This window comes from Pleurodeles waltl, chromosome 3_1, assembly GCF_031143425.1.
Source record: "Pleurodeles waltl isolate 20211129_DDA chromosome 3_1, aPleWal1.hap1.20221129, whole genome shotgun sequence".
In the NCBI taxonomy this organism is placed as follows: Eukaryota; Metazoa; Chordata; class Amphibia; order Caudata; family Salamandridae; genus Pleurodeles; species Pleurodeles waltl.
The window spans coordinates 617,668,538-617,686,981 of NC_090440.1; the positions used below are offsets into that span (position 1 = coordinate 617,668,538).

General features: G+C 49.7%; 1 protein-coding gene across 3 annotated transcripts in view; it reads right to left on the minus strand.

Moving 5' to 3' along the window:
* The window catches only part of DEAF1 (DEAF1 transcription factor), a 360,680-nt gene that overhangs the window by 159,929 nt on the left and 182,307 nt on the right, over window positions 1-18,444 (minus strand). For all 3 annotated transcript variants that reach the window (XR_011201388.1, XM_069223092.1, XM_069223091.1), the window contains one exon: window positions 17,097-17,225. Coding sequence is in view for 2 of the 3 variants with exons in the window: in XM_069223092.1 (XP_069079193.1) it covers window positions 17,097-17,225 (129 nt within the window). In the remaining variant the exon portion in view is untranslated. The remainder of the gene's footprint in view (window positions 1-17,096; window positions 17,226-18,444) is intronic.

Sequence of the window (18,444 nt, forward strand, 5' to 3'; positions counted from 1 at the left end):
CAACGAGTGAGGAGATTCAGCAGAGCTGTTGCAGGACTTCAGGAGTGAACAAGAGGACTGGTGCGGGAAACACAGCTGGTATGCCAAAGGGAGCCAACAGGCGAGCCTGAACAAAGGCAGCCAGAGCAAGAGAGGGAGTCCCCACCTGCGAGCCACGCACCCCAACCACCCAGTTAACCCTTGACAGCCAGCTCAGCGGAACCGTCAAGGCTACAGAGTGGGGCAACACATAAGGCAAGCATGCTTAGTTTATTAGAAGCCTACTCGCGAACCCACGATGCCTTTTATTGACAACGTTGAGTAGTAGGGCCAAGGCCACAATCTCATAAACAATTTAAATGAGGGCCGCTGTCTAGTGATTGGAGGCATTAATTGAATTGAATCCAACCAGACAGTATTAACAGGGAGAGGATTGGCAATGAGCACTGCTTTTGTAAGAGACTGAATGCAAACACAACCTGAGGCAAACAATACAAAAGTAAAAACAGAAGTTGAACATGGAGCAGACAGAGCCAATAACAGGACAAAGATCTGCAAAGAAACTCCAGCAAGATGGAGACTGAGGGCCTAGCAGGCAAAGGCAATCTGGGGACAACCCGCAACGGTGACATGACTCGGCTGTAATTAAGGAGAGCAGTGGGCAGAAAGGGACAGCCCACAATGGTGTTGTGATCTGACTGCACCCAAGGGCACAGTAAACAAGACCGGCAAAGCAGCAACATGGAGGACCAAGACTGCAGCAATCAACATAACAACCTGGATGAAATTCTGAAAGCAACAAGGGAGGCTGTAACAATGCTTGCAAAGAGTGGTTTCTAAATCTACTCAAAAGCACGGGAGGAGGGGGACAGCTGGCTCATGACGCACCCAACAATGAGGGGGACACAGCGATGCCCAGGGAAGAAGCAGACGAGAGAGAAGAAACCAGGAGGCGCTGGGAAACAACAGCAGGACGGCAAAAAAGGGGAGAGGAAGGACACAGGAGAGCAGGGACCATGGTGGATAACAGCACCCAGAAAGAAGGCAAAGGTGACAAATGGTGAGCAAATCAGCGCTATATTGCAAGAATGTATTAAATCAACTGTGCCTTTGCTGCTTGCGAAAAGAGGAGGGCTAGATGCAGCAGGTGGGAGAGGGGTGGAAGCACCTGGGGAACCAAGACCTGCCTCTTGCCCCTTAAGCATTGTCACCCCAGAACTTACCATGGAAGAGCAAGAAGGGGGTTGCACACCAGCAGGGAAGGGTGCTGTTGTGCCACCAGCACCATGCACGACATCAATGCCCACACAGGTATGGGACATAGCCACAAGGGATAAGAGGCAGACGCCCGTAAGTCCAGACACAAGGAGGCTGGCACCAGAAGCGTCTAAAAGGGGCGCACCAGGGCATCCCTATAAGATCACCAGGGTCACGGAGTTGGCCAGCCTGGCAGTAAAGGAGTGCATATGGTGCAAAGAATTTATAGATATATTTTCACTTCTGGAGATACAAGTGGAAGGGTTAGACCTTATGACATGCAATAAGAAGAAGGATAGAAGAGAAAAGTACAGGATGAGAAAGGAAAGACATTTTGATAACTGGCTAGATGCATTCAGGATTATGGCCGGCGTCATAGTAGAGAAGTTCCCTGTAAGGAAATGTCTCCCTGTTGCAGTTACCCCCCACTTTTTGCCTGATATTGATGCTGACTTGACTGAGAAGTGTGCTGGGACCCTGCTAACCAGGCCCCAGCACCAGTGTTCTTTCACCTAAAATGTTTCCACAATTGGCACAACCCTGGCACCCAGGTAAGTCCCTTGTAACTGGTACCCCTGGTACCAAGGGCCCTGATGCCAGGGGAGGTCTCTAAGGGCTGCAGCATGTCTTATGCCACCCTAGGAACCACTCACTCAGCACAGACACACTGCTTGCCAGCTTGTGTGTGCTGGTGGGGAGAAAATGACTAAGTCGACATGGCACTCCCCTCAGGGTGCCATGCCAACCTCACACTGCCTATGGCATAGGTAAGTCTCCCCTCTAACAGGCCTTACAGCCCTAAGGCAGGGTGCACTATACCACAGGTGAGGGCATAGGTGCATGAGCACTATACCCCTACAGTGTCTAAGCAAAACCTTAGACATTGTAAGTGCAGGGTAGCCATAAGAGAATATGGTCTGGGAGTCTGTCAAAAACGAACTCCACAGCTCCATAATGGCTACACTGAATACTGAGAAGTTTGGAGCCAAACTTCTCAGAATAATAAACCCACACTGATGCTAGTGTTGGATTAATTACAAAATGCACACAGAGGGCATCTTAGAGATACCCCCTGTATTTTACCCAATTGTTCAGTGCAGGACTGACTGGTCTGTGCCAGCCTGCTGCTGATGCCATGTGGCGAGGGCCTTTGTGCTCTCTGAGGACAGAAACAAAAGCCTGCTCTGGGTGGAGTTGCTTCACACCTCCCCCCTGCAGGAACTGTAACACCTAGCATTGAGCCTCAAAGGCTCAGGCTTCGTGTTACAATGCCCCAGGGCACTCCAGCTAGTGGAGATGCCCGCCCCCTGGACACAGCCCCCACTTTTGGCGGCAAGTCCAGGAGAGATAATGAGAAAAACAAGGAGGAGTCACTGGCCAGTCAGGACAGCCCCTAAGGTGTCCTGAACTGAGGTGACTCTGACTTTTAGAAATCCTCCATCTTGCAGATGGAGGATTCCCCCAATAGGATTAGGGATGTGCCCCCCTCCCCTCAGGGAGGAGGCACAAAAGGGGTGTAGCCACCCTCAAGGACAGTAGCCATTGGCTACTGCCCTCCCAGACCTAAACACCCCCCTAAATTCAGTATTTAGGGGCTCCCCAGAACCTAGGAACTCAGATTCCTGCAACCTAAGAAGAAGAGGACTGCTAAGCTTAAAAACCCTGCAGAGAAGACGGAGACACCAACTGCTTTGGCCCCAGCTCTACCGGCCTGTCTCCCCCCTTCTAAAGACACTGCTCCAGCGACGCTTTCCCCAGGGACCAGCGACCTCTGAATCCTCAGAGGACTGCCCTGCTCTAGAAGGACCAAGAACTCCCGAGGACAGCGGCTCTGTTCACCCAAGACTGCAACTTTGTTACAAAGGAGCAACTTTAAATCAACTTGCGTTTCCCGCCGGAAGCGTGAGACTTGCTACTCTGCACCCGACGCCCCCGGCTCGACTTGTGGAGAACAATCACTTCAGGGAGGACTCCCTGGTGACTGCGAGACCGTGAGTAGCCAGAGTTGCCCCCCCTGAGCCCCCACAGTGACGCCTGCAGAGGGAATCCCGAGGCTCCCCCTGACCGCGACTGCCTGTTCCTCAGATCCCGACGCCTGGTAAAGACTCTGCACCCGCAGCCCTCAGGACCTGAAGGATCCGAACTCCAGTGCAGGAGTGACCCCCAGGAGGCCCTGTCCCTTGCCCAGGTGGTGGCTACCCCAAGGAGCCCCCCCCCCCTTGCCTGCCTGCATCGCTGAAGAGACCCCTTGGTCTCCCATTGATTTCAATTGAAAACCCGACGCGTGTTTGCACTCTGCACCCGACCGCCCCCGTGCTGTTGAGGGTGTACTTTCTGTGCTGACTTGTGTCCCCCCCGGTGCCCTACAAAACCCCCCTGGTCGGCCCTCCGAAGACGCGGGTACTTACCTGCTGGCAGACTGGAACCGGGGCACCCCCTTCTCCATTGAAGCCTATGCGTTTTGGGCACCACTTTGACCTCTGCACCTGACCGGCCCTGAGCTGCTGGTGTGGTAACTTTGGGGTTGCTCTGAACCCCCAACGGTGGGCTACCTTGGACCCAAACTTGAACCCCGTAGGTGGTTTACTTACCTGCAAAAACTAACAAACACTTACCTCCCCCAGGAACTGTTGAAAATTGCACTGTCTAGTTTTAAAATAGCTATATGTCATTTATGTGAAAATTGTATATGCTAATTTGCTAATTCAAAGTCCCTAAAGTACCTACCTGAAATACCTTTCATTTGAAGTATTACTTGTAAATCTTGAACCTGTGGTTCTTAAAATAAACAAAGAAAATATATTTTTCTATACAAAAACCTATTGGCCTGGAATTGTCTCTGAGTGTGTGTTCCTCATTTATTGCCTGTGTGTGTACAACAAATGCTTAACACTACCCTCTGATAAGCCTACTGCTCGACCACACTACCAAAAAATAGAGCATTAGAATTATCTCTTTTTGCCACTATCTTACCTCTAAAGGGAACCCTTGGACTCTGTGCATACTATTCCTTACTTTGAAATAGTACATACAGAGCCAACTTCCTACTTGGTGGATCAGCGGTGGGGTACAAGACTTTGCATTTGCTGGACTACTCAGCCAATATCTGATCACACGACTAAATTCCAAAAATTGTCATTAGAAACTGATTTTTGCAATTTTAGCTATTTTTCTAAATTTTTTAAAGTCCTGCTAGGGCCTTGTGTTAGTCCCTGTTAGCATTTCCTTTAGAGTTTAAAAGTTTTGTGAAAGTTTGAATTAAGTTCTAGAGATAGTTTTAGATTCTTAAAAAGTATTCCAACTTTTAGAAACATAATGTCTAGTGCAGAAGAGAATGTGATGGAACTCGACATCACCCCTTACCTCCATCTTAAGATGAGGGAGCTGAGGTCTCTCTGCAAAATGAAGAAAATACCAGTTGGCCTAAGACCTTCCAAAATACAGCTCCAGGAGTTGCTGGCAGTGTTTGAGAAAGCCAACCCCTCTGAGGATGACCTCCCAGAGGATGAAGCTAGTGACTTGGAGGAGAATTCCCCCCCTCCAGTCCTACTTAGGGAGAACAGGGTCCCTCAAACCCTGACTCCAACTATAATAGTCAGAGATGCTGCTTCCCTCACAAGAGGGTCCAGCACCTCTGCAATCACTGAGGATAGCCTCAGTGAAGATGACCTCCAGTTAGCCAGGATGGCCAAAAGATTGGCTTTAGAGAGACAGCTCCTAGCCATAGAAAGGGAAAGACAAGAGATGGGTTTTGGTCCCATCAATGGTGGCAGCAACATAAATAGGGTCAGAGATTCTCCTGACTTGTTGAATATAAATATGAAGATGGTGATGACATCACCAAGTGGTTCACAGCTTTTGAGAGGGCTTGTGCAACCAGAAAAGTAAACAGATCTCACAGATCTCACTGGGGTGCTCTCCTTTGGGAAATGTTCACTGGAAAGTGTAGGGATAGACTCCTCACACTCTCTGGAAAAGATGCAGAATCCTATGACCTCATGAAGGCTACCCTGATTGAGGGCTTTGGATTCTCAACTGAGGAGTACAGGATTAGGTTCAGGGGGGCTCAAAAATCCTCGAGCCAGACCTGGGTTGATTTTGTTGACTACTCAGTGAAAACACTGGATGGTTGGGTAACTGGAAATGAAGTGCATGACTATGTTGGGCTTTATAATTTGTTTATGAAAGAACACCTTTTAAGTAACTGCTTCAATGAAAAGTTGCATCAGTATCTGGTAGGCCTAGGTCCAATTTCTCCCAAAGAATTGGGAAAGAAGGCAGACCACTGGGTCAAGACTAGGGTACCCAAAACATCCACTGGGGGTGACCAAAAGAAAGGGGTTACAAAGCCTCCCCAGGAGAAAGTGGGTGACACTAGAAATAAAGAAAAAGAGTCCTCTGTAGGCCCCCAAAAACCAGACCAGGCGGGTGGGCCCCGAGACACAACCCAAAACAAAGGTGGGTACCAGGGTAAGAACTGGGATGCCACTAAGGCATGGTGCCATAACTGTAGACAGACAGGGCACCACACCAAGGACACTTCTTGTCCCAAAAACAAACCCCCTAGCAAAATCCCAGGGGTAACCAGTGTAGCCATTGGGGATGACTCCTCAAATGAGGAGGTCTTCATAGCCTTCAACTGGAAAAAGGGCCCAACAGGTGAGTTGGAGATTCCAGAGGGAAGTAGACACTTCCACCACCTACTGGTGAATGGAATCCCAGCCACTGCCCTGAGAGACACTTGTGCCAGTCACACTATTGTGCATGACAGGCTGGTGTTCTCAAACCAGTACATCCCAGGTGAGACTGCCAGAGTAAGAGTTAGCCCAGACAGGGTCACTGATAGGCCTGTGGCTTTTGTGCCCATAGAAGTGGGTGGGACTTTTAGCTGGAGAAGGGTGGTAGTCAGTACAGACCTCCCCCTTGATTGTCTCCTTGGAAATGACTACCCAGAGGTTAGTCAGAGCCCAAGACAGGAACTGGTCCAGGGCCAGTCCTCTCCCAAGGACTCTGGAGGTGCTACCCCTGCAGTAACTGCAAGTAGGCCCCAGAAGAAAAAGAAAAGAAAACAGAGTAGGAAGGGTGGACAACCTTTAGCCAAGGTTCCAGCAAGCCGAGGAGATCCTGCTCCAGTAGGGGAGAACTCCACAAGTGGCACTGGTAACGTCCAACCTGACCCACAAGAAGTCCTGGCTAGTCAGGCAACTGTTAAGCCTGAGTGGGTGGCTCCTCAGCTAACAGAAGAAAGAGTGGAAGAAGGGTGTTTACTACACAATGTGGAAACCCCCCACTCTAATACAACAGACAGACACCCTGAACCCAAAGAAGCCTGTAACTTAGCCCCTTCCCTTGTAGGTGAAGAGCTAAAGGTGTGGTTCTGGGCACTGACAGCTGTCAGTGGCCTCTGCTGGGTGTTAGCCTTTATGGCTGCACTATCCTTGGCATGGTGGTCTGACCCCATGCCAAATAGCAAGTTAGGCCCCCTGACCCTGTTGGTCGTGGTGGGGTTACTCCAGCTCTGGGTTACCTCTTTGGGTAAGCTAGGGGTGACCCTGGCTAAGATAAGATTAGCAGAGGTGGATACCTCTAACCCCAAAATAGAGAGAATGGGTGGAGACACTAAAGACACAGACAAGAGGCAATTCAGACTAGGTCCTATCACTGTGGAAGTGGGTCAGTTCCCCAGATGGAATGACCTGAACAGGAGGATGTAAGGCAGAGTAGGCCCTGCAACAAACCAGCCTATTTCCTCTACTCTTCCTCGCCTGACAGACTAGGAAGACTCTCCCAGCTTTGGCTGAGTCTCCTGGCCTGTGGGCTGGCGGGGGGAGGCTTGTGTAAGGAAATGGCTCCCTGGTGCAGTTAACCCCCCACTTTTTGCCTGATACTGATGCTGACTTGACTGAGAAGTGTGCTGGGACCCTGCTAACCAGGCCCCAGCACCAGTGTTCTTTCACCTAAAATGTACCATTGTTTCCACAATTGGCACAGCCCTGGCACCCAGGTAAGCCCCTTGTAACTGGTACCCCTGGTACCAATGGCCCTGATGCCATGGAAGGTCTCTAAGGGCTGCAGCATGTCTTATGCCACCCTAGGGACCCCTCACTCAGCACAGACACACTGCTTGCCAGCTTGTGTGTGCTGGTGGGGAGAAAATGACTAAGTCGACATGGCACTCCCCTCAGGGTGCCATGCCAACCTCACACTGCCTATGGCATAGGTAAGTCACCCCTCTAACAGGCTTACAGCCCTAAGGCAGGGTGCACTATACCACAGGTGAGGGCATAGGTGCATGAGCACTATGTCCCTACAGTGTCTAGGCAAAACCTTAGACATTGCAAGTGCAGGGTAGCCATAAGAGAATATGGCCTGGGAGTCTGTCAAAAACGAACTCCACAGCTCCATAATGGCTACACTGAATAGTGGGAAGTTTGGAACCAAACTTCTCAGAATAATAAACCCACACTGATGCCAGTGTTGGATTTATTAAGAGATACCCCCTGTATTTTACCCAATTGTTCAGTGCAGGACTGACTGGTCTGTGCCAGCCTGCTGCTGAGAGATGAGTTTCTGACCCCATGTGGTGAGGGCCTTTGTGCTCTCTGAGGACAGAAACAAAAGCCTGCTCTGGGTGGAGGTGCTTCACACCTCCCCCCTGCAGGAACTGTAACACCTAGCATTGAGCCTCAAAGGCTCAGGCTTCGTGTTACAATGCCCCAGGGCACTCCAGCTAGTGGAGATGCCCGCCCCCTGGATACAGCCCCCACTTTTGGCGGCAAGTCCAGGAGAGATAATGAGAAAAACAAGGAGGAGTCACTGGCCAGTCAGGACAGCCCCTAAGGTGTCCTGAGCTGAGGTGACTGACTTTTAGAAATCCTCCATCTTGCAGATGGAGGATTCCCCCAATAGGATTAGGGATGTGCCCCCCTCCCCTCAGGGAGGAGGCACAAAGAGGGTGTAGCCACCCTCAAGGACAGTAGCCATTGGCTACTGCCCTCCCAGACCTAAACACACGCCTAAATTCAGTATTTAGGGTCGCCCCAGAACCTAGGAACTCAGATTCCTGCAAGCTAAGAAGAAGAGGACTGCTAAGCTGAAAAACCCTGCAGAGAAGACGGAGACACCAACTGCTTTGGCCCCAGCTCTACCGGCCTGTCTCCCCCCCCTTCTAAAGACACTGCTCCAGCGATGCTTTCCCCAGGGACCAGCGACCTCTGAATCCTCAGAGGACTGCCCTGCTCTAGAAGGACCAAGAACACCCGAGGACAACGGCTCTGTTCACCCAAGACTGCAACTTTGTTACAAAGGAGCAACTTTAAAACAACTTGCGTTTCCCGCCGGAAGCGTGAGACTTGCTACTCTGCACCCGACGCCCCCGGCTCGACTTGTGGAGAACAATCACTTCAGGGAGGACTCCCCGGCGACTGCGAGACCGTGAGTAGCCAGAGTTGCCCCCCCTAAGGCCCCACAGCGACGCCTGCAGAGGGAATCCCGAGGCTCCCCCTGACTGCGACTGCCTGTTCCTCAGATCCCGACGCCTGGTAAAGACTCTGCACCCGCAGCCCTCAGGACCTGAAGGATCCGAACTCCAGTGCAGGAGTGACCCCAGGAGGCCCTGTCCCTTGCCCAGGTGGTGGCTACCCCAAGGCCCCCCCCCCCCCCTTCCCTGCCTGCATCGCTGAAGAGACCCCTTGGTCTCCCATTGATTTCAATTGAAAACCCGACGCGTGTTTGCACTCTGCACTCGGCCGCCCCTGTGCTGCTGAGGGTGTACTTTCTGTGCTGACTTGTGTCCCCCCCGGTGCCCTACAAAACCCCCCTGGTCTGCCCTCCGAAGACGCGGGTACTTACCTGCTGGCAGACTGGAACCGGGGCACCCCCTTCTCCATTGAAGCCTATGCGTTTTGGGCACCACTTTGACCTCTGCACCTGACCGGCCCTGAGCTGCTGGTGTGGTAACTTTGGGGTTGCTCTGAACCCCCAACGGTGGGCTACCTTGGACCCAAACTTGACCCCGTAGGTGGTTTACTTACCTGCAAAAACTAACAAACACTTACCTCCCCCAGGAACTGTTGAAAATTGCACAGTGTCTAGTTTTAAAATAGCTATATGTCATTTATGTGAAAACTGTATATGCTATTTTGCCAATTCTAAGTTCCTAAAGTACCTACCTGAAATACCTTTCATTTGAAGTATTACTTGTAAAGCTTGAACCTGTGGTTCTTAAAATAAACTAAGAACATATTTTTTTGTATACAAAAACCTATTGGCCTGGAATTGTCTCTGAGTGTGTGTTCCTCATTTATTGCCTATGTGTTTACAACAAATGCTTAACACTACCCTCTGATAAGCCTACTGCTCGACCACACTACCACAAAATAAAGCATTAGAATTATCTCTTTTTCCCACTATCTTACCTCTAAGGGGAACCCTTGGACTCTGTGCATACTATTCCTTACTTTGAAATAGTACATACAGAGCCAACTTCCTACATTCCCCCACTGTGCAAAGGACTTACAGCTTTCTGAGTCAAAGATACATGAGGTACAGAGGTAATTTGTGGGGGATGCTTGGCTTGATTATGACAAAGGTTTCAGGCTGAAAATGCAAAAACAACAAGTGATGGACGGAATTCTGAACATTGTCGAACATTCACCCCCTTTTTGCTGCCCATGCCATTCCAGTTTGGACCCAGCCATATGCAAATCAGTCTTGACCCTGTTCCCCATGGGAACAGTCCAGCCCGAACTGCTAGGCCAGGTCTTCCCTGGACTGGAAACAAGCATCCTGGGACCGGTTTCGGGGTTTCACCCCTCATCAGCCAGGCTAGCTTGAATCCAGTGGCATGGGAAGCACGGGACCCACGTCTGGGCATACCCTTCCCACTTAGGGCGAAAAACGCAAAAACAACAAGTGATGGACGGAATGCTGAACATTGTCGAACATTCACCCCCAGTCACAGATCTGGGTTTAATCCATCGTTTTTTTGCTGCCCATGCCATTCCAGTTTGGACCCAGCCATATGCAAATCAGTCTTGACCCTGTTCCCCATGGGAACAGTCCAGCCCGAACTGCTAGGCCAGGTCTTCCCTGGACTGGAAACAAGCATCCTGGGACCGGTTTCGGGGTTTCACCCCTCATCAGCCAGGCTAGCTTGAATCCAGTGGCATGGGAAGCACGGGACCCACGTCTGGGCATACCCTTCCCACTTAGGGCGAAAAATGCAAAAACAACAAGTGATGGACGGAATGCTGAACATTGTCGAACATTCACCCCCAGTCACAGATCTGGTTTAATCCATCGTTTTTTTGCTGCCCATGCCATTCCAGTTTGGACCCAGCCATATGCAAATCAGTCTTGACCCTGTTCCCCATGGGAACAGTCCAGCCCGAACTGCTAGGCCAGGTCTTCCCTGGACTGGAAACAAGCATCCTGGGACCGGTTTCGGGGTTTCACCCCTCATCAGCCAGGCTAGCTTGAATACAGTGGCATGGGAAGCACGGGACCCACGTCTGGGCATACCCTTCCCACTTAGGGCGAAAAATGCAAAAACAACAAGTGATGGACGGAATGCTGAACATTGTCGAACATTCACCCCCAGTCACAGATCTGGGTTTAATCCATCGTTTTTTTGGCAGTTCGGTCTGGACTGTTCCCATGAGGAACAGGGTCAATACTGATTTGCATATGGCTGGGTCCAAACTGGGGTGGCATGGTGAGCAAAAGAACGATGGATTAAACCCAGATCTATGACTGGGGGTGAGTGTTTGACAATGTTCAGCATTCCGTCCATCACTTGTTGTTTTTGCTTTGTCGCCCTAAGTGGGAAGGGTATGCCCAGACGTGGGTCCCGTGCTTCCCATGCCACTGGATTCAAGCTAGCCTGGCTGATGAGGGGTGAAACCCCGAAACCGGTCCCAGGATGCTTGTTTCCGGTCCAGTGAGGACCTGGCTTGGCAGTTCGGTCTGGACTGTTCCCATGAGGAACAGGGTCAATACTGATTTGCATATGGCTGGGTCCAAACTGGGGTGGCATGGTGAGCAAAAGAACGATGGATTAAACCCAGATCTATGACTGGGGGTGAGTGTTTGACAATGTTCAGCATTCCGTCCATCACTTGTTGTTTTTGCTTTGTCGGATTCAAGCTAGCCTGGCTGATGAGGGGTGAAACCCTGAAACCGGTCCCAGGATGCTTGTTTCCGGTCCAGTGAGGACCTGGCTTGGCAGTTCGGTCTGGACTGTTCCCATGAGGAACAGGGTCAATACTGATTTGCATATGGCTGGGTCCAAACTGGGGTGGCATGGTGAGCAAAAGAACGATGGATTAAACCCAGATCTATGACTGGGGGTGAGTGTTTGACAATGTTCAGCATTCCGTCCATCACTTGTTGTTTTTGCTTTGTCGCCCTAAGTGGGAAGGGTATGCCCAGACGTGGGTCCCGTGCTTCCCATGCCACTGGATTCAAGCTAGCCTGGCTGATGAGGGGTGAAACCCCGAAACCGGTCCCAGGATGCTTGTTTCCGGTCCAGTGAGGACCTGGCTTGGCAGTTCAGTCTGGACTGTTCCCATGAGGAACAGGGTCAATACTGATTTGCATATGGCTGGGTCCAAACTGGGGTGGCATGGTGAGCAAAAGAACGATGGATTAAACCCAGATCTATGACTGGGGGTGAGTGTTTGACAATGTTCAGCATTCCGTCCTTCACTTGTTGTTTTTGCTTTGTCGCCCTAAGTGGGAAGGGTATGCCCAGACGTGGGTCCCGTGCTTCCCATGCCACTGGATTCAAGCTAGCCTGGCTGATGAGGGGTGAAACCCCGAAACCGGTCCCAGGATGCTTGTTTCCGGTCCAGTGAGGACCTGGCTTGGCAGTTCGGTCTGGACTGTTCCCATGAGGAACAGGGTCAATACTGATTTGCATATGGCTGGGTCCAAACTGGGGTGGCATGGTGAGCAAAAGAACGATGGATTAAACCCAGATCTATGACTGGGGGTGAGTGTTTGACAATGTTCAGCATTCCGTCCATCACTTGTTGTTTTTGCTTTGTCGCCCTAAGTGGGAAGGGTATGCCCAGACGTGGGTCCCGTGCTTCCCATGCCACTGGATTCAAGCTAGCCTGGCTGATGAGGGGTGAAACCCCGAAACCGGTCCCAGGATGCTTGTTTCCGGTCCAGTGAGGACCTGGCTTGGCAGTTCGGTCTGGACTGTTCCCATGAGGAACAGGGTCAATACTGATTTGCATATGGCTGGGTCCAAACTGGGGTGGCATGGTGAGCAAAAGAACGATGGATTAAACCCAGATCTATGACTGGGGGTGAGTGTTTGACAATGTTCAGCATTCCGTCCGCCACTGGATTCAAGCTAGCCTGGCTGATGAGGGGTGAAACCCCGAAACCGGTCCCAGGATGCTTGTTTCTGGTCCAGTGAGGACCTGGCTTGGCAGTTCGGTCTGGACTGTTCCCATGAGGAACAGGGTCAATACTGATTTGCATATGGCTGGGTCCAAACTGGGGTGGCATGGTGAGCAAAAGAACGATGGATTAAACCCAGATCTATGACTGGGGGTGAGTGTTTGACAATGTTCAGCATTCCGTCCATCACTTGTTGTTTTTGCTTTGAAAATGCAGCCCACCCAGACATGGAATAGGATGAGGAGGACCTTTCTGGGTACATTCAGGGAAGGCACAAGCTGGTCCCGAAAGGGGAAGGAGTCCTTTTGCGGGAGTTGAACCAGGGGAAAGCAATAAAAGCAGAAGCAGTTTCAAAGACAAACACACTACACACACTGGAAGGGTACCACAGGCTGGGGAAAGTGCATCAGCAGTATGATTCAAATTCAACAAGGATGATTATACCTGGGGTCCATCCTGTAAGTTTAGGCACTTATGTTTCATTTGCATGAGAGGGCACCTGGAAACAGATTGCAAAAAAGACAGGGATCCAATCACAAGGAGCATAAAGAAAAGAAGAAATAGCCCCTATAACTCAGTGCCAGGAACTCAGAGGGGTGGGTATTGGAGTTGGCCAGGTTCCCCATAAGTACACATAGGCTCAGGCAACTAACCGGGTATGATAACAAGGTGGATGCAAAGATGGTGCGAAGGTTTTGAGAAAGGTTTTAGAATCCCATTTAAAGGGGTCATTGTCAACAAGTAACCATAGAACCTTCGCTCAGCAGCCGAGCATCTTGATATAGTCAGCAATGGAATAACTGGCGTTGGCACGGATCCAAGAACGGAGGGGCCCTCGGAGGCCAGGGCCGGAGCCGCCGGTGCGGAACCTGAAGGACCCCCATCCGAGTCACCAGGCCCCAAATTTGCCGTAGGGGGTTTCGTCAGCCCAAATATGAGGCACATGGCCTCATAAAATTGCTTCAGGTGGGCAGGGGGGGCTCAGGCTTGAAACTTGGGGAGGTGCGCAGCGGACCCAGAAGTAGGCTGTGCGGACACAAAGTCAGGAACCCGGCGTTGGGGCATTTGGTGGTGGGGGGGCATAGGAGTTGGCCAGGTTCCCCATATATACACAGGCTCAGGCAACTAACCGGTATGATAACAGGGTGGGTGCAAAGATGCTGTGCAAAGGCTTTAAGAAAGGTTTTAGATTTCCATTTAAAGGGGTCATTGCTAACAAGTAACCAAAGAACCTTCGCTCAGCAGCAGGAGCATCCCGATATAGAAGAAAATCAAGAAGGAGAAAGAGCTGGGGAGACTGGAGGACCCCTTAGGGAACAACAGTCCTCCGGGCCTGGTCATCTCGCCACTAGGGGTGGTGCCTAAAAAAGATCCAGGCCAATACAGACTAATTCGCCACGTCTCTTTTAAGGAGGGGGGCTTGGTAAATAATGGGATCAACCCCGAAGAATGCACATTGGGGGTACACCTTCGTACAGTGGGTGCTAGTCGTCATGCGCTCAACAAGGAGGGTGCCCTGATTGCAAAGGAAGACATTGAGTCTGCATTTAGACTACTCCTGGTACACCCAGAAAGATACCACCTCTTGGCCTTCAAATTTGAAGGGGATACCTATTTTGACAAAGCGCTACCCATAGGGGACTCAATATCTTGTGCCTATTTCTAGCGTTTCAGCATTTTCCTGGCGTGGACTCTACATAAGAGGCACTCGAAAGGATGGCAACTACACTATCTGGATGACTTACTCTTTGTAGGCATGCCCAAGGGTGTCAGAGTGTGAAGAAGTATTGGGAGCTTTCCAACAGCAAGCGGCTGAGTTAGGCGTTCCACTAGCAGAGGGACAATACAGTGGGCCCAGCTACAAAGTTGGTATTCTTGGGCACTGAGCTAGATTCCATAGCGGACACACCCCCTCATGCCGGCAAACAAGGTGCAGGATATGAGAAAGGACGTCAAAACATTGGCTGGGAAGGAGAAACACATGCTAATGGAGAGCCAAGAACCCATTGGTAAACTAAATTTCGCTGCACGATTTATCCCAGCAGGAAGGGTATTTGCAGAAAGACTCATGCCCTTGACAAGGGTTTGCAGAAAAGCCACCACCACACAAGGTTAGGATCAGGGGTAAAGGAGGACCTCAAAATGTGGGTGACATTCCTGGAAGAATTTAATGGAATCCTTTCGGGATAGAGGGCTGCGTGTTAAACAAGCGAATAGTGCTGTACACAGATGCATCTGGCAATACTTAGGAACAGGTGGTGCACAAAGAGATGGCCCCCAAGAGTGGGCAAGGGCAGGCCTTACCAGAAACATTAACCTCTTGGTGTTGTTCCCCATAGTGGTGCCTTTAACTGCATGGCAGGACCAGCTAAAAGACATGAAGATCATTCTATGGCCAGACAACCAGTCAGTAGTTCACACCATTAATAAGGGTGCAGTTAGGGGCCCACGAGTACTGAAACTAAACCCATACCTAGTAAGAATGCAACTGGCAAGCAATCTAGACGTAAAAGAGCGGCATGTCCTCAGGTGAATAATGCTCAAGCAGATACACTCTCTCGCTTCTAGATGGACAAGTTCAGGAGGTTGGCACCAGAAGCAGAACATCAGATGACACCATTCCTAGACAGCTTGTGGGCAATAGTGGATGCGTCAAGGTGCAACTGAGGTGCCTCTCTGACCATGCCTTATGCCCATCAGAAGGTACTTGGCTCTGAGGCAAACAGGGGAAGAGGTCCTGTTTATACATAGCAATAGAGAATGCCTGGGTGTTTTCTAATTCAAGATAGTACTGAGGATGGCACTGGCCAAGGCAGAGCTACCAGCGGATCGCTTTGGCACACACTCTTTCCACATAGGGGCGGCAACCTGAGCAGCCCACTTTGGGACATCGCCGGAAGGCAACAAGGCGGTGGGGAGATGGCGCGTCAACGCATACAGAAGCTATGTCAGGAGGCAGTGCACCAGGCAAACACAGGACAGGGCAGACCCTCAGCTAGCCACTCCCCCTCAAAGCCCTCTCCCCACCCAATCTACACCCAGCCCTTCCGCCCCTGGGCTTTACATTCGGCGGGGCAGGGAGGAGGGACAGGTCTGACCATCTAGCGCTTGCATCACAACAGGTACAGAGCGCAAAACTGATGGATAAGTGGTCAGGCACTCTTTCATTCTTCATCAATCTACAGAGACCCGAATACTTTCACAGCGACGGTGTACACCTGTCCCCAGAACGGATACAGGTTTTCTGGGCCAATTTATTGGCAGACTTGAGGCTAGCTGTTTGCAAATGAAGGGACCAAAACCTTGGAGGTGAGGGGGGAGCCATTATTGGGTGGTTACCCACTGGCAGCATAGTGAAAAGGAAATCAAGGATGGTGGGGAGCCCATACCCGAAATGGCGGCATGGCAAGACTACTTACCTTGGGAAGCCTTACAGCACGTAAGACAGTCAGTAGAGAGGAAACACGGCACTCGCAGCCCAGGTCCATCAGAGGGCAGGATGCAACAAACCATCAAAGGTAGTGAGTTAAGTCTAAAAGGGTAAGTAAAAAGGAGTACCCTCCCCACACACACATCAAAGAGCAAGGGCCAGCACAAAGACTCTTGTTCCTCACAAAACTGATTCATTTATGGCAAGTTGATTTATGATTGACAGGTAATGGCAATGCAATAATGCAAAGAGTGATTTATGGCTTTGCAGATTTTGGTGCATCATAAAATTTCAAACTAGTTCATGAAGGATAGTCAAAATAATTTATGACCACAGAAGGGTCATAAAAATGTCAGAATGATTTATGACGCACCTGTCAAAATGATGTATGGCCCCTTCCAAAAGGGGCCTGAGCTGTGAGTCAATGGAAAAATAAACTGGGGACAGTATTTTCTAACCTACTAAAGCCTCTATGTTATCTTTATTTGGAAGTGGGACGCATGCATGAGTTTCCAGTCAGTGCTTCAACTCTGCAACAAGGGGATTAACTCCATTTGTAACTTCCCATAAGGATGCAGTTCTGCAAAAGGAGCACAAAAACCTCAATTCTTAAATCGATGGTGGCCTAAAAAAACACATCGGCAGTGATGTCTGTGCACTGAGACATTGTGAATTTTGGAGAGAATAATCACGAGTCATTCTATGCACACTCGAAAGCTAAACATTGAGTCAAGAAAAACAAGTTGCAGTATTTCGAGCCCACAATTAGGTATCGGGAGACAGCACAGCACGTGCTCTACATCACATGTTGCAAACAGAATGTTACAGACTTTGAACCAAACAGAGCTGGAAGGGCTTACGCAGGGGTGTGCATTTTGAACACAAGCTGTTCAAATCTTTTATTAATACAACTGCAAACACTGTAGCACAAACAAATGATAGACGTGTATCCTCCTGGTTTGCTTTGGTCTGCTGCTGCCAAGTTAGAAGAAGCATTCTGTAACTACCTATTACATACCAGTGGCTCCGGAGAAGACATCGCCCTGAGTGCTGCTGTCTGAAATGATGGCTGCTGCTTCGGGTGTGGTTGCATGGTCAAACGTCAGTGCTTCTGAGGTAGTAATCTGTCCAGAAGGGGTCACTGTGACTGAAAACAGAGGTATTTGTCCACAATTAGAGGAAGACCAGGACATCCAGTGCATTATTAATGAATCTGGTCCAAACCTCACAACACAGCATGTATTTACACTTAAAAAGTATGGATCTATCTTATTTGTGTATTGTGGAAATTAGGGTGAGGATAGGAAGGACGTAACATTCAACTATTTTATGTAATAAAGATAACTATTTACGTAATAACCACTGCTTCGGTCTTGATGCTTCCGTGCACTAGACATATCAGGTTTTATTGCTATTCCAATCCAATATTCTAGCCTGCATACCTGGACCAAATATATATAATTACCTGGAGCCTCTCCTTCATTCGTCCTCAGTCAGTCACACCAGGGAGACACAGAGTGCTGTCTTTGACACTCACTACCCCTCTGCGCAGCTTCACACCAATCACCTCAAGTCCGCAGCCCCAAATCTTTGCAAGCAGTGTCTCTATTAACACAAAAATGTAGGCACTCCTAAAATGGTATAAACTTAAAATCAATGGGCAGCCAGAAAGACTAGAAACGAGTGCTGTGAGTGTAATCCAGCTCTGAATATCGCTATATCTCACTCCTTTCAAGATCTGATAATCTCTTTAGGTTTTTAGCACAGCAACTAACCCACGCTATCAACAATCTTCTCTTTCTGTCTCGCAGTACACTCCCCCTTTGCCTCTTTCAGCTTCCGCTTTTCTGCTTCAGTTTGTTTTCTTCTAAGATACCTACCCTTACAATCATCCTTGATACACTCCTATCCTCAGCAGCTTCCATCGAATACTTTTCACATCTGACGCCCTCCAAATCCATCAAATAATGTATTCTTACACATCACCCCTCAAGCTGAAGTAATCCTCCTACTCAAAAAAACAAGTCTCTCCTGCGCACCCTCAGCCACATTCAGTCCTCAAATCATCAAACCACTTTCTCTCGCGTCAAGAGCTCTATGTTGCCAGACTTCAACAAGCTGCACCTCAAGTCTTTCATAACTGCCACAGCCATGCCCTCCTCTCTCCACACCTTCAACCCTGCCTCCTAGACTCTTCTCTTCAAACTAAAGAGTAGCTGTAGCCAATATCTAATCTTCACTCTTTCAACCCGTTCTTACCCCTTACTGCCTTAATGTAAATACGCATATATTCTAAATTACTTGTGTCACACAACTGTATTATACTAACCATTTTCATAATGTTTAACACCAAATTCTAAATACTG